The sequence below is a fragment of the Curcuma longa genome, chromosome 11 (assembly GCF_044706935.1).
Source record: "Curcuma longa cultivar G26 ecotype Majalengka, Jawa Barat chromosome 11, ITB_CL_G26_1.1, whole genome shotgun sequence".
Classification (NCBI taxonomy): Eukaryota; Viridiplantae; Streptophyta; class Magnoliopsida; order Zingiberales; family Zingiberaceae; genus Curcuma; species Curcuma longa.
The window spans coordinates 20025428-20041322 of NC_133871.1; the positions used below are offsets into that span (position 1 = coordinate 20025428).

General features: G+C 37.4%; 3 protein-coding genes across 4 annotated transcripts; all 3 read left to right on the forward strand.

The window, feature by feature from the left end:
- Positions 1-923: 923 nt before the first annotated feature.
- LOC141839484 (ornithine transcarbamylase, chloroplastic) lies at positions 924-5576 on the forward strand. Its single transcript, XM_074727228.1, has 5 exons — positions 924-1169; positions 2095-2429; positions 3947-4078; positions 4159-4434; positions 5142-5576. The coding sequence occupies exons 1-5, from the start codon at positions 941-943 to the stop codon at positions 5322-5324; spliced, it is 1155 nt and encodes a 384-aa protein (XP_074583329.1). The 5' UTR covers positions 924-940; the 3' UTR covers positions 5325-5576.
- Positions 5577-5836: 260 nt separating this feature from the next.
- Positions 5837-8975, forward strand: LOC141839919 (proteasome subunit alpha type-1-like). The gene is made up of 2 exons (XM_074727773.1): positions 5837-6217; positions 8341-8975. The coding sequence occupies exons 1-2, from the start codon at positions 5867-5869 to the stop codon at positions 8776-8778; spliced, it is 789 nt and encodes a 262-aa protein (XP_074583874.1). The 5' UTR covers positions 5837-5866; the 3' UTR covers positions 8779-8975.
- Positions 8976-11119: 2144 nt separating this feature from the next.
- LOC141842288 (basic helix-loop-helix protein 79-like) lies at positions 11120-12697 on the forward strand. Of its 2 annotated transcripts, XM_074730499.1 has the most exons (6): positions 11120-11431; positions 11517-11702; positions 11778-11912; positions 11991-12242; positions 12315-12381; positions 12575-12697. In XM_074730499.1, the coding sequence occupies exons 1-6, from the start codon at positions 11120-11122 to the stop codon at positions 12613-12615; spliced, it is 993 nt and encodes a 330-aa protein (XP_074586600.1). In that variant the 3' UTR covers positions 12616-12697. The 2 variants fall into 2 exon arrangements, with proteins under 2 accessions (XP_074586600.1, XP_074586599.1); XM_074730498.1 differs by lacking the exon at positions 12575-12697 and having other exon boundaries at positions 11198-11431; positions 12315-12512.
- The last annotated feature ends 3198 nt before the right edge of the window (positions 12698-15895 follow it).

Consider the following 15895-nt stretch of genomic DNA (forward strand, 5'->3'; position numbering starts at 1 on the left):
ACCAAGAGAGTTTACTTTGATTCTTTCTTTCGAATGGTTTATACGATAGAAGGATATTGTAATTGTTATCTAAAAGCATTGGTGCTTAATGACTCATGAATTAAGACTTTAAATGGAGCTCCAATGACATTGTTTAGGTTCTTAAGTTGGATAAATACTAGTTGACCTAGTCGACTTTACTCAACCTACTAAAAAGTTGAGTCAACTCGATGAAATCTGATATGTATGTTTTCGTAATATCATTTTTATTCAATTAACATATGGTTTAGACTACCCAAATCTTGACTTTATAGGTTACCTAAATAAGTTCTTTAGGTAGCATCATTATCAACTGAGAAATTAAATCATATAATTACAATTAATTCTATTGAAACAAGGGCTTTTAAAATCATTAACGAGTCAACTTCAAATGGAGTTTAGATTTACAATTTCGAATGGAGGGACGTAAACTTAAATTAAAAAAAAAAAAATTAAAAAAGATAAAATGGATTCGATTGCTATAATTTATCATAATTATTAAATCTAATTTAATTATCCAATTAGTTTCTAACTAGTTAAACAATCAATACTTATATATTGACTAAATATAATAATATTGAATAAGTAGATAACTAGTAATTTGCACAGATATCTTTTTAAATATTGAGTTATCATTTTTTATATTATATACTTGATATTTTAAAACAAATTAGTAAATAAACATAAAAATAAGAATTAATTATTTTAATATCTTACAAGTGAAAATTATTTGATTTTCGATCTTCTTTAATAAAAATATATAACATTTAATAAAAATTCCTATAACAAAACTTAAGCGAAGCCCGGTCTATCGAACCATTTGGTAATTCCGGTCCGGCCCAAATAAACAATGAATTAATCGACGCTGATTTATTTATTTCCGCTCGTACACATAGACACTCCACTCAAGGGACCGATCCACATGGCGGCGACAGCGACAGCAGCAGCGGCCATCTCCGGCGGCGCATCTCTCAGGTCCGACGGAGCCCTCGCCTTGTGTTCCTACGATTCCTCCGGGGGATTTCCCAGGCGGGACTTGACTCTTCGGCTCCATCCCTCGATCTCGGCTGCTTCTCGGCGACGCGGCCGCATCTCATGCCGGACGTCCGCGCCCTCACAATCAACCGTTTCTGGCTCCAAATCAAGCGAGCGTAATATTTCTATCTCGTTTATAGGGTTATCTTATTTTTTTGACCAGTGATTCAGCTACCGCACTGTCGTGTGCGATGTGATCGATTGTTGAATTTGGGATTTTAGGTTTATTTGAGATGGACGACCCTAGGGATTTCTTGTCCCGGGAAGTGTGATCCATACTGATTTGTATGTGCGCTCCGTATTATATATTTCCTGAAAGTCATTGTGTTGATTATGGTATTCTCTAGGATATTTTCGCCGCTCATTTTTTTTATTCTTCTTCATTTCTCGCTGAATTAGATAAACGTAAGGTTTAAGTTACAAAACATTTTTAGCTTTTGTTTGGTGCTTTAGATTTGTTGATGAATCTTGACTAAATTTACCATAACTCAATCCTGTGAGTATCATTTGTTGCTTTTTAGGATAAATGCCACCATATTGGAAAGAATTTATAATATTCTCTTTCACTTGTTGCCTTTAAAATGTCTGTTAATTTCTTAGTGATGGACAAGAAAAATCAGGTTGAATGTGAGAAATACACATCGAGTACTTACCTGATTGTCTCCTATTTATGTGAAATTACGTCTGTTAATTTCTTAGTGATGGACATAGAAAAATCAGGTTGAATGGTGTGAGAAATACATTTTGGTGAGTACTTGCACCTCAAGTTGTCTCCTAATATCTTAAATGTAAAAAAATTAGTGTAGGAAATGGTTCCCTTTGGTCTTGAAATGACACCCGCTCCATCATGCCTTAGCCACTACTGTTGCCTGATAGAGAAAATGTTAGAATAGCATTAACTGAGAACCGTTTGGGCATTTAGGCATGCAGTGAAATGGGAATCAGATAAAAGAATCTCTAATGTCATTCTTTGCTATTTAAGTAAAAACATAAAAGAAGCCTTTAAGTTCAATGACTTCTGAAATTGTGGGTTGCATGCAGTGAAATCTGGCCCCAAGGATTTTCTCCACATCAGTGACTTTGACAAAGAAACTATCCTCAAGATCATCAATCGAGCAGCTGAGGTCAAAGCACTGTTAAAATCAGGAGACAGATCTTTCCTCCCTTTCAAAGGAAGGACTATGGCCATGATTTTTGCCAAGCCATCTATGAGGACCCGTGTTTCATTTGAGACAGGATTCTTCTTGCTTGGCGGCCATGCCATTTACTTGGGTCCTGATGATATCCAAATGGGCAAGCGTGAGGAAACTCGAGATGTTGCTAGAGTACTTTCACGCTACAATGACATGCTCATGGCACGTGTATTTTCTCATCAGGTAACATGGTTGGTTGCATTTCATGCTAAAATGGCATCCTCATGGCACTTCTATTTTGTCATGCACAACCATTCAATTGTATAGTTGTATTATTGGGAAATCACATGCATGTTCTGGAATGCTCAAGCCCTCTGGTTTACTTCTACACTTTCAAGTTGTTCATAATTATTATGCCAGTACCATTCTATTTTAGCTTTAGCGTATAGCTTTTGTGTTATTGATTTTATTTCTGTTAGGAAGTATGCCTCTGTGATATTATTATCTTTATCAATTTAAGCTAGGAACTAAATATTAGGATTTAAAATTCTTATCAGATTAATGTGCAACTATTTTTATGTTGGCTTCTGAGTCTGTCTCTTTTACAAAGTTAAGTATACATTCTTCACAATTACACATTCCAGCACACTGTGGTACACATTATCATAGGCATCATGGAGCTTTTATATACACGTTTTATGTGTCTAAAGCTGTAGAAATGATGATTGATTTGTGTATGTGTATTTATGCATTATTTTTTGCCCCTTCTGGTCAAGCATTATAATTTGACTAAAGCTCTTGCTGATTTCCTCTAAAGTTCATTTATCTGACAAGGCCTTGTGGAACATATGTTCAGGTTATAGATGATTTATACCTTTGTCTTCCTGCTGGATACCCAAAATTTCATATATATCAGATACTTTGCTAGTATAAGCTAAAATGCAATAGTTTGGCATTCAAGGTTTAAAGGCCAAGTTATATAGTAACTTATTATTATTATCATCATCATCATTTTTACAACATATTGTGATGGGTGTCTTATTGTCTATATACATTTTCTCAAAATCTGCTGTTACCAATATTAAAACTCAAACAGTTATTTTGTTTTTAAAAGCATAGGGAGCAGAATGCACATAAATGTACATATGTATCTTTGCAGTCCAAAATTAATGTTCTGCAACAATGTGTTTAGATCTAACCTACTCAAACTGGAAATGCTTCACTTGACCTTGCTTATTTTTCTGAGTTATAGCAGCTTCCAACCTTGTCCTATGTAGATGTCCAATTTTTGTGTTAGCTTTTGAACATGCAAGGGGGAATCTTCGTGTTTGAATTTATCAGCGAAGCTCCCCTGATACTTAACATAGCCAAAGTGGGCTATTTATAGTGAGTTTAAAAGAAGTGAGTTCTAAGTGGGCATAGGCTTTTAGCCAAACTAGGTTTGAGCTAAAGTTGAACACACAATAGCCTTTGATACAACCTGGCTTCAATCATAGGCATGGGACAATCCCATGTTGCATCAGCTAGTTAATTTAATTGACATAGAAGGCTGTCAGTTAGATCAACGCCAACCCTAGCCATCTGTTTTGTGTTGCTATAATACTCTCTAGTAATTTTTTGTTCTTGGCATTGTTACTTTTGGCAAGTGTGGCTGCTAAAGAAGATGCTTGATATAAAAGAGAGGCTCCAAAGAACAACATCTTTGCGATTAACTTCTTGTGCAAATTTACACATATCATGCTCCTTCATTATTTTTGCAGGATATTTTGGACCTTGCTGCATATTCTTCTGTACCTGTTATAAATGGTCTAACTGACTACAACCATCCATGCCAAATCATGGCTGATGCACTTACAATTATAGAACACATCGGTCAATTGGAGGGAATCAAGGTATCCAATACTTAGGTGGACTTTAATTGGAGATAGACAGAATTGAAATTTAACATATTTTAAATTGTGATTCTCAATAGGTTGTGTATGTTGGAGATGGGAACAATATTGTACACTCATGGCTTCTGTTGGCATCTATAGTTCCTTTCCATTTTGTATGTGCTTGCCCAAAAGGATTTGAACCAGACGAGAAGACCGTTGAAAAGGCTAAGAGTGCTGGAATTAGTAAGATTGAAATTACTAATGACCCAAAGGAAGCAGTCAAGGGGGCGGATGTTGTGTATTCAGATGTTTGGGCTAGCATGGGGCAAAAAGAGGAGGCTTCATACAGAAAGCAGAAGTTCCAAGGGTTTCAGGTACATTATTCTTGACTTCCCTTCCATTTTATTTTTCAGAAACTAAACTTAAAACAGGTTTTTGGACGTCAATCTTAAATAAAAACATCATCCATGTTTAGTTGCTAGTGTGCTTGAAAAATTGACTCTATAGTCAAACTGAGCTGAGGTTGATCATGCTCAAGATTGTTTTTAAATAAGCATCTTGAGCTTTAGATCTTATGTGATTCGAAACCAAGCTAAAAGTTCTTGTGTGGAACTCAAGCTAAGCTGAAGTTCCTACGTAGTTGAACTAGTACTCGACAGAAATCTCAAGCCAACGAATGAGACTAAGCTATGGGATTGCTTATACATTACAAACAATTATGGACATGGATAATATCTTCTTCCTCAGTTTCTTTTGGTATTTTTTTTTAATTTTTCATTATTATTGTTATTTTTAATGAGTTTGATTGATATGTACTAATGCTACAATGGTACACCAACTTGACAAAGATTTATTTTCAAAAATACTTGTAAAGAAATGTATTAATCATATATGTGAAATGTATTAATTATGTATGTATTCGTGTACTGTCTAATTCTGGAGTATAAGCTATCTTATTTTGATGCATTTTCAAATTTCAGTTGAATATTTAAACGCAATTTGATAATGCATATGAGTCCATTATATTTGTCTAATCTTTACCAAACGTCATAGGCTTCTACTAAATGAATGTGCTTTGCAGATAGATGAAGCTCTGATGGAGATTGCTGGCCCAAAAGCCTACTTCATGCATTGCTTACCCGCGGAGAGAGGCGTAGAGGTTACTAATGGTGTCATCGAAGCTCCCAACTCGATCGTTTTCCCGCAGGCCGAGAACCGAATGCATGCTCAGAATGCCATCATGCTTCACCTCATGGGTCTCTAGGATCGTATGGAATAACCAAGTTGGACTATCAAATTGGAACTAGTGAAACAGTTCATAATGTTCCAGTAGAACTATCTTTACGTTTAGTTGTTACATGTTCAAAACATGCCGGCGTATGGTCTTGGAATGCTTTGTCGTAGCGGAATAAATTATCGGTGAGCAATTTTCTGGCGATTTGACTGCTGAATTTTCTGATTGACAGAGGCGACTTTGTTCCTTGGTATCTTTCAGTTTATTCTAAATTTAAAAGCACAGTAGTGTGAAGAAGTGATGAGAGTTTTTGTAATCGCGTTTGCAAAAATATGCTTTGATAAATTTGATATTCTTTTTGTTTATCTTTATTAAAATAGCAGAAACGCATATTTTAAGAAGAAATTAAAGAAAAGAATTTAAATGATTTTAGAAAGTTCGCATGGGCCTAATGGACCGGCCCAGATGAGATACGGGCCTTCTCTGCCTTGCGGAAGAAGCAAGGAGAACCCGATCTAATATACCTACTTACGACGGTCAGCAGAAGGGAGGAGGAAGAAGAGAGTAGCGAGATGTTCAGGAACCAGTACGACACTGATGTCACTACCTGGAGCCCGGCAGGGCGGCTGTTCCAGGTTGAGTACGCCATGGAGGCCGTCAAGCAGGGCGCTGCCGCGGTCGGCCTCCGCTCCACCTCGCACGTCGTCCTAGCCACCGTCAACAAGGCCGCCTCCGACCTCTCCTCGTATCAGAAAAAGGTATTCAAGGTTGACGATCACATCGGCGTTGCCATCGCGGGTCTCACTGCTGATGGTCGCGTTCTTTCCCGCTACCTTCGCAACGAATGCATCAACCACGCATTTGTCTACGAGTCTCCTCTGCCTGTCTCCCGCCTCGTCGTACGCCTCGCTGACAAGGCGCAGGTTCCCCGATCCCCTTTTTTCTTTTCTCTTCAATTGTTGTTTGAATTTCTGAAGATAGAATCATATAGTTACTCTTCTATATATCTGTGATATATCCACAATTTAGTGGAAGGGCATTATCTGCCAGGATCTTGTGAAGTTTTTGGAATATTCAGTGGGCATTATCGAATTTCACTTTTTGATCTATTTTTCTCGTTCAGTTGTAACTACCCAACATTTGAAAGATGTTCAACTGTTTGAAGCCTTTGGGATTTTTGTTTTGGCTAGAGCTATAGATCTTCTAGCGTTGCCCCATACCTATATTGTTGTTACATAATACATTGGAAAAAGGGTGAGAAAGTGAGGGGATTTGGTGAATCGACATCTTTCATGGGAATCCTAGCGAGAGTAGAAAAGAAGAGGGATTTAGGCGTTTAAGAATATCCTTTTGTGTTATGGTAGGTGCATCTAAGCTGTGATGAGCTGCAAAATCTTAACTTCCTTATTGACATGATTTTCAAGTAAGTTTTAGCTTCTTTAGCCGGAATTAATACCAACTAGCCATGACATCTTTGATCAAGTTAAATATTTATTTTCTCCCTTTTCTCCATTTTTCTGTCCCCATCTTTCTTTCGATTCTTAATTATCTATTCCCTGTGAAGTAAAAGAGCAAGTCAATGATAGAAATAATCTAAACAAGAAAGAGTTATCTTGAATAGCTAAAATGGGACAAAGATAAATTCCATTTGCTTGCTAATACTTAGATATAATAATGACTTATTTGTGAATATTCTAGGCATATAGTTTTGCAAATAAGCTGATTCTATCTAGGTTTGTTACATGGGATCTGGTTTAAACTTGGCTGACTCAACTTTGATGTATAAAAAATGAAATTAGTCAAATCAGATCAATACCATTTCTACATGTTAAAATTGGGTGATTTCTTTTGTTGATTTAAGCCATTCTGTTTCAATCCTTCCCATCTAATAATTCTTCAAATAAGCAAGGATCAGGGATCAAGAAGAATAACAATGGTGACAATAAAGGAACGATAGTTTATAGTCATCTCTCAATGTGTTCCCCTTCATATCTCCAATGTTGATGTTATGCTTCTTCTATGCATCATCTTAATCATGAGAAGTCTAGTGCTTTCTCATGCTGTCCCTAGTTCCCTTTACTTCAGATAATATATCTCTGGTACTAGTGGGAGACTTTGGTTACCCCTATATGTGTTTTTGTACAACAAACCTCAGTAAGAATATAGCATATTCATATAGATAATTAGATCCCTTCCTTGATAATGAGATGTATTGACAAGTAGATCCATTCTCATATCTGATACCTGTACCAGATCTGACTGTATAATTACTTGGTACATTCTCTTCTTTGATAATGAGATGTATTGACAACTAAATCCATTTTCATATGTTATACCTGTTCTCAAGTCTCAGTATATGGTCACTTTCAGTATATGCCTCATAATTCTTTCGGCCATTTTCTACTGGTGTAGTGCTTGACCATTATTAATGATTTAGTCTCATGAAATTCACTCTCTAAAAACAGGGATGGATCTGACATTCAAAATTTCTGTTTTTAAGTGTTATGAAAAGTTCATATATCATAGACTTTGCTAATATACAGGACAAACTTTGCATATTTTCTTCAATTACAGATTCCTCATGTTGAAACTCTTTCTTTTCCTTATTTCCTCTGTTTGGTATACATATCACAAGATTCATCTGTCTCTTTTACTACCGAAAAATTTTCAATCCAGAATTGAGTCATTTGACTGAGGCGCATGACTTTAATAAAGTTGGATTATTATCACACTGGACAAATATGCTTTACAACTTTTATGTTTTACAGTGGATAATATAGACATGGATATAATGTACAAAAAGAATCCAGTGACAGAATTTGAACTTGGGGCATGCCTGTTAGTCCAATGATTTTACCAATGTTTGTAGCTTGGATTAGGAGATGGCATATCATTAGTACTTATGTTTTCCTATACCAACTCGAGCTTATAGATCAGTTTAGATGAAAACTTGTTTGTACTGTCAACTCGTGCTAGATGTTTTGTGAAAATTAACCTGAGACATCGTATCTGGCCTCACTGTATTGGCTCTTGACGTCAACTACAGGTGTGCACACAGCGATCCTGGAAAAGGCCATATGGAGTTGGTCTGCTTGTTGCTGGATTAGATGAAACTGGAGCTCACCTCTACTACAACTGCCCCAGTGGAAACTACTTCGAGTACCAAGCATTCGCAATTGGTTCCCGCTCACAAGCTGCAAAAACTTTCTTGGAACGCAGGTTCGAGTCTTTCAACAACTATTCTCGTGATGAACTGATCAAAGATGCAATTTTTGCCATCAAGGAGACGTTACAAGGAGAGAAGCTGACCAGCGCCATCTGCACAGTAGCCATCTTGGGAAAAGATGAGGCCTTTAATTTGATTGATCAGAAGATAATCCAGGAAATAATTGATTCAATTGAGATCAAAGAAGATGCTCCTGCTGAACAGGCTCCTGAGCAAGACGAGGAAGGAAGCTCTGGAGCTGCTCCAATGGATATCTAATGAGAGAGATTTGGATTGAACGCTCACAGAGGTGTCTGCAGCTAGCATTCAATTTACTTCATGATGTTATGGCCTAATTTTAAACCGCATCTGCACCTCGAAGATTTGTTATGGGTTGACGTTAAAACTGGTCAGCGTTGGCGTGTACGACGATGTTGTTATGTATTAACCGCAAATTGCCAGTTCAAACTTGTTGACGTCGCCTTAATGATATATATGGCTGCTGCTGCTGCATAAAAACAATGAAACTGCTGCATCTTGTCACTTCGCTGGCATCTTGATTCCACCAAAAAGAAGCCGTTCCTACTAAATCCATTAAACTCATTGCACGGTGCACTGATTGGAACCTTTACTTTACAGTTGTATATATGGCCCTTTTAGTCGGATTTTGATTGAAACCACTAAATTATGTGATTCCTATGGATTTATAACCTTAGTTCCATATAAATTTTGGGTTCCAATCCAATTCCAAACCATCACTGTTCCAAAAAGGAATTGATGTGGACAGGAGGGGTACTTTGAAGCCAACAAAGACATTAACAACTTCAATCATGCATAACTTCCCATCCCCATTCATTGCATCCAAACTCCACTTTGAGTTATAATACAAATTTAACTAGGAGAATGACCCACAAGAATGAGAATAAAGATGGAAAATGGAATGAAAACAATAGATTATAGGTGAAATAGGGGAGGAGAGTGGGTGGGTGGAAGCTAATAACTAGGGTGATGGGTTACAGATGGGCTCAATGTCCACAACGATTGGAGACAAAATCACATGAAGGAAAGAAGAGTAAATTAAGATCTCCCAACAATCTCTCGTCTCCTTTACTTCCTTTATTTATCAAGCCTAATGCCCGGACGCTCTATCCATTTCAGATTAAATAATAGTTTAAGCATTATATATTCTTGTTAAGTCACTTCATATTACCACTTATAGAACTTTCTATAGTTTTTGGAGAAATACGTACCTGAAATAAGGCAAAAGTTTAAATTACTTCACCATGACAAATGGAAAAGCAATCAAGATTCACGGTGAGAACATGATGATTAACCGAGAAACTTAAATATAAGTATAAATTAAAAAGCATTTCAAGTTCTAGGCAGTCAATTCCATGCATTGGTTGATCCGATCCTTCAGGTTGTTACTAATCCACCAAGCTCGATGCTTAGCAAAACCATTTTCGATCCACGCAACAATTGACCATTGGTGGAACTCTAACATCTTCTTTATCGGCATTAAATAAGGCTTTGAGACAACTAGCTTTTGCCAGACATTCTTGGCCTCTTTCTCCAATGCTCAGTCTTGTTTAAGCTGTTACTAATGAACCAAATTATGGCCACTTCTGCATTATATATAAATAAATATATATATATAAAACAAGGAGGTCAAGACCTCTAATAATTATGATCACGAGCTGTGTCCTCTGAAGCAATACTTCAAACTCATTATCATCTGGTCGCAAAGAAGATGAGCTGCAGATTAGTTTAAACTCTTTACTCACTGTAAATCTGAAAAAAAAAAAGAAGATAATCGAAATCATGGTTCATGCTTGTATTATACTGTGGAAAGGATTTTAAAGCTTCTTACTCCTGCAGTCTTCATTTGGCCCATTCAAAATTGGATTTTCATCCTAGTTTTCATAATGTTTTTTAAAGATATTATTCAACATACACAGGGTATTTTTAAATAAAAAATAGAAGAAACTTTCTTTAAATATGTATTTTTAAGATACGTCCCTTTAATTCTTACAGAATTTGAATCCATTCAGCTACGCAATCAAATTTATTGCTCGAAATATTTGCCTTTTTCTCAGACTCAATTAAGTTCCTATAAATTCCCTGCCGGTGAAAAGCCAAACCAGCTGATAACTTTACCCTGAGGCCTGCATTTAATTTTTTGTTGTTCCTTTTGACCATGCACAGTTGCAGATCAAAATATAATTACTGAGAGCAGTTAAATGCATCGCCAGAGTTTAATTTCATCTGGATCCTTGAAATGAACAGCAGCAGCAGCAGCAGCAGCAGCAGAAGCACCTGGAAAAGCACCTTTCGTGATCGGCGTAAAAGCATCTTCATTTCTTAGATTCACAGCGGCCTGCTGAGGTAGCGGAACGGTTGGTCGTGGGGTGCCATGGGGGACGTACGAAGCCATGTGGGCGGTGGGGCCTGCGGGACACGCCCACGTGTCGATCATGTCAGGCCGGACCCTACCTTATCGAGGGTGGAGCAGAGGCTGGCTCGCTTTCCTATCGCCGCTCACTGGCAACAACTAGATGGATCGATCTTTCACCTTTGTTTACTCCCCGTTTGATCCACTGCCCTTCTCCATCTGCTATATATGCACGCACAAGGCTGGGACAGGCAGAGTCGTTTCGGAGAATTGCGATTCCTCCATATCCTCATACTCATCGTCGTCATGCAGTGCCTACAGTCTCCGGTCTCTCGTCGATTCTCCTCCAAATGGCAGCAACAGGGGCAGGAGCAGCCGAGTCGCCATTCTTATAGTGCTGATCTCTGCGTGCAAGGTGGGTTGCCTGATATTCCTCAGCGTTCGCTTGCTGCAGCTCCGAACTTTGAGGAAACAAGCGTGGCGGTACTGAGCGATAGCAGCTTAAGAAAGAGGAAGGCAGAGACTTCTCTCAAGTCAAAGGTAGGGTGAAGAAGAAGAAGAAGAAAAAAAAACTTTTTTTGCACAATGAAACTTAGAACATTAATTTCTTCTTGCAATCCATCAGCAAGACTTGGGCAAAGTTGAGAGCAACTGCAAGAGAGTGAAACAAGAAAGAGGAGGAGGAGCAAAACCAGAGTCGAAGCAGCAGAACAGTAGAAAGGAGGCATCAGGAGACAGCTCAAAGACTGATTACATTCATGTTCGAGTTCGCCGCGGCCAAGCCACTGACAGCCATAGCCTAGCTGAAAGAGTATGTGAAGCCCGATTCACCCACCCTAAAATTTCTCATCGATCTTTCTCCATCTCAATTTTCTTCTGTTCACAGGTGAGGAGGGAAAGGATCAGCCAAAGGATGAAGTGCCTCCAGGAACTGGTGCCGGGATGCAGTAAGATCACCGGAAAAGCCGGCATGCTCGATGAGATCATCAACTATGTTCAGTCTCTCCAGAGACAAGTCGAGGTACTTAAACTTCATCGTTCATCTATATATGTTTTACCTGGACATCAACGGAACCTCAATTAGCAGCTTGTCGAGCAGTTCCTATCAATGAAACTTGCCGCTGTTAGTCCAATGGAGGACATCGACCTCTTGAGCAGAGAGGCGATGACTCAGCTGGTGCAGAGAAATCTACCTTCCAGATCGAGCAGCATGGGCATCTCGTCTGAGCTAATGGACCAGCCATTCCTTCACTTCGACTCCTTACAGCCCCATCCCTGCTCAGGGCTGAACATGTACATGGATTCTCCGGATCTAGTGCCTGACGGATCCTCCTTTGGCTCATCTCCCAATGTAAATATCTCTCATCCATTAATTAAGTTACTGCTGAGGACATTTCAGATTAATGGATCGACTATCTTTCAGAGCTTGTATAGAGTAGAATTCCAGCTGGGGAGAGGAACAGCATCCTTCCCATTTCAATCATTGCAAGGTAAATATTCTTATCCTATTTGCGCGAGTGGCATGGATTGTGATGCATGGTTTTACGTACCCAACAAACAAAACAACAAGATAGAACAATTCCTGTTGCATGGATCATCTGGTCCCCAAATTAGGAATTAGACTAGCTGGTTGGTGGCGTATTTTAACTCAAGTTTGATAACTTACGTCTACAATTCTTTCAGGGAATCTCTTGCCTAACAATAATCTCAAGATGGAGATATAATTATCGATCTGAACTAGCTAGTGGAGTTAGAATATCTCCCGGCCGATCTTATGTTAAGAAGACAAGAGAAGAGAAGCTTAATTATTGAGCACATTGGAGATGTATTTCATGTGTATCAATCATATTGATAATGCCATCTTGTTGCCTTCAAGTAGAACTAGTTATTTCATTTGATTGTCGTTTTGCTTTTTTCATATTTTCCTTTAATAAACCCTCTCCCTTTATTTTCTCAATCTTTTCTGCAAGCAATGGATCTGCGAGTTAATAACGATATATATAAAATTACCATCAAAATTTAATTAGGATATTAGAAATTCTTGTCAAATTTGAATTTATTTTCATCTAGTTCTTCAGTGTTTTTATAGCTATTTTTTGAAACAACAAAGGGATCTGGAGAAAGAAAATGCACATAATCAGAAACATGAAGATGAAAAAGAAAGTTACTGCAGGGTTCTTCTGCATGCCTAAATTGATGGGAAGTGAAACTTTAATGGTAAAATACAGAGAGACCAGTAAAATTAAATCAAGATTCGAACAAAGAACATTTTTTACCGATATATTTAATTACTCACTATCAAATATCAATGGATGTCCTCCTTACTCGGACCACGTGCATGGCGTGATCAGTAGCTTTCCATGCAGATGACCACAGCCTTTGCTTCAGGCAATTCTGCTGCTGTGTCATCTTCTATATCTCATAATTAAGGGGAGAGACACTGAGAGGGGCCTGCAAACTACTGATACAATTAATTATTTATGCTTCGTAGTACGTCCTTCTTCCTGGCTAGATAGCTCTTATAATTTTCATATTTTGAGGAATTGAAATCCATATATTTAAGAGAGTGGGTTCCTCTGGTCCTACAATCTTTTGGGGGGCAACACCAATTGCTGTGATTAATTCACTATAACAAAAAGGTCGATTAGTTCAATCATGGAGAGGCAGTGCATTCTTGTAGTTTGGATGCTGGTGGATTGGCGCTTTCGGTCGCATACTCGAAAGGGACTGGTGGGTTAACAATTCCAGGAGGCCTCCAAAGGAACTAGCTAGTAGGAGAAAATCTTTGAACTCTCTTTGTGCACCATGCAAGAGATGATAAGCTTTAATCTAGTTGTATATTGCCTGGTCTATCCTTATTCTTGGGGATAATAAGTCTCTTTGATATCTTTAAATACATAAGTCGTATCGCCTTTTGATATATATACAAAAAAATTACAGCTTTCCTCTCAACTCACCATAATTCACAATTGCATGCATCCATATTCAAGCTTATTGAACTATCTTGAATGAGAAAAGAAAAACTGACCTTTCCCTCTGGTTTGTGTTTGATTAACAAAGAAGGTCCATCTTCATACTATAAAATCTTCTTCCTTGTCACTTATTGTTTGTTGTCCTACAGCATGGTTGTACCACGACCTTGATTTGTTCTTGAGCATCCTTGTTGAGAAGTCGACCAATTTGAAGTACGTTGGTCTTTCACATGCTGGGAAGGTGCAGGGATTTTATGGGGCCATGCTAATATATAGAACCTCCTTATGTCAGCCATCACTTATCCTGTGAGTCTTCCATATCTAAGTGCCTAAGATCATAAAACTAGCATCAGGTTCTGGAGGAGCATTTCCAAAACAAAACTCTTTTGATAAAGTTATTCTTCATCCTTTGCGAGAGCTACAGAAAATATCAAGTTGCATCAAGTACCATTTATTTTATGGACCTCCTGGTACAGGGAAGAAGGGTTGCTCTGGAAACTGCTTACAGGTCGGTTTGTGTATATATTTGTTGCATCTTCTGGCACTTCCTTTCACAATCAATCTTTGTTAATTTAGTAGCAATTCTTGTTTTGATGGACCAGTGCATATCTTGTGAATCAACTTTGCAGCCATTGCTTTTTTATAGAAGCATAAATTGCGAGTATGTTCATTACTATTTCAGTTACTCATCTTTGACTTTAACTCGGTCAGCTTTCAACTTTAGATTTGATAGATGTCATATCAAACTGTGACACCCAAGATCTAGATTATACAATGATGATTTGTGGGGATGTCTAACCTTTGGGTTATGAGGTTAGTAAATTATAATCTTACACTATCCTTGATTCCGTTGACTAATTTCAATTTCATTCTGTTGCTAAATGTCTATTTAATTGCTATCTTCCTCTGTTCATGCACAAAAGGACACAACTGACTTTAATTTTTTTATCAGCTTCAACATAACAAAAACATCAGACTGTTATTTATATGCACACTTATAGGTCAACGCCTGAATGAGCAGAGGGATCTTTACAACCGCTGATCGATCAAAGGGACATAGTACTAAGGTGCGCACTTGCTTTTGTAGCTAGATTTTCAAAAATATGTTTTGTGCAACCTTTTTCATCCGAATTGAATTTGACTGAAAGTAATTTCAGTAGACTAGAAGTGACTCTTAGCCGATGGAAATGATTGCAGATGCCTTGGAAGTGACTCGACTAGATGTGATTCTAATTGACTGATCATCATTTGATATGAATCTAAGACTTGATCTAATACTATCAAACACTTGTGAATCACAAGAGTATGATTGTCGAGAGCTCTAAATTTGGAAAATTGAATATGTATAAACTTAAGGGAATTCCAAGAGCATAACAATGCTAATTTGGCATAATTTGAGGTTTATATGGATCCCGTGATATTCTATGACTACACAGAACTTAAAATTTGAAGGAAAAAAAAAAAAGAAAGTATGTATTAACTTAGGGGAACTTTGAAAGTGTAATGGTTCTTTTTTGGTACAAATTTTAAGTCTTTAGGACTATCAAATATGTTTGTTTCATACAAATTTAAAGTCTTTAAGGATCATAGTCTTTAAATATATATAAATTATATTTCAAATTTAGTCGATAAGAATCATAAAGAAGATAGTTTTTTATTATACTTCTACATTATACATGCCGACTTTTGCATCAATTCAATTCTTATCTACTCAAGCAATTATCCAAATCTGACTTAATATTGAAAATTGTCGAAGATCGATTCTTTTTATTCTGAAGTTCTCAAATTGGATCCTGTTTTTTTTATTAGATCAGAATGGTGTTTGATAAATAGCATTTGGATCATTTCCAGTCTCAAATTATTTATACTTATCCTGCTTCATTAATTACCTCTCGAATGATATAAAAGGTGATTAAAGAACGCTATGCCTCAGCATTGACACCCAACTAATCGTTCGTAGTACAAGAAGTCAAGAACTACGAAATTACTGCTACAACATGATCGTAAATTGAAGTAATTGAAAGTAGACTTG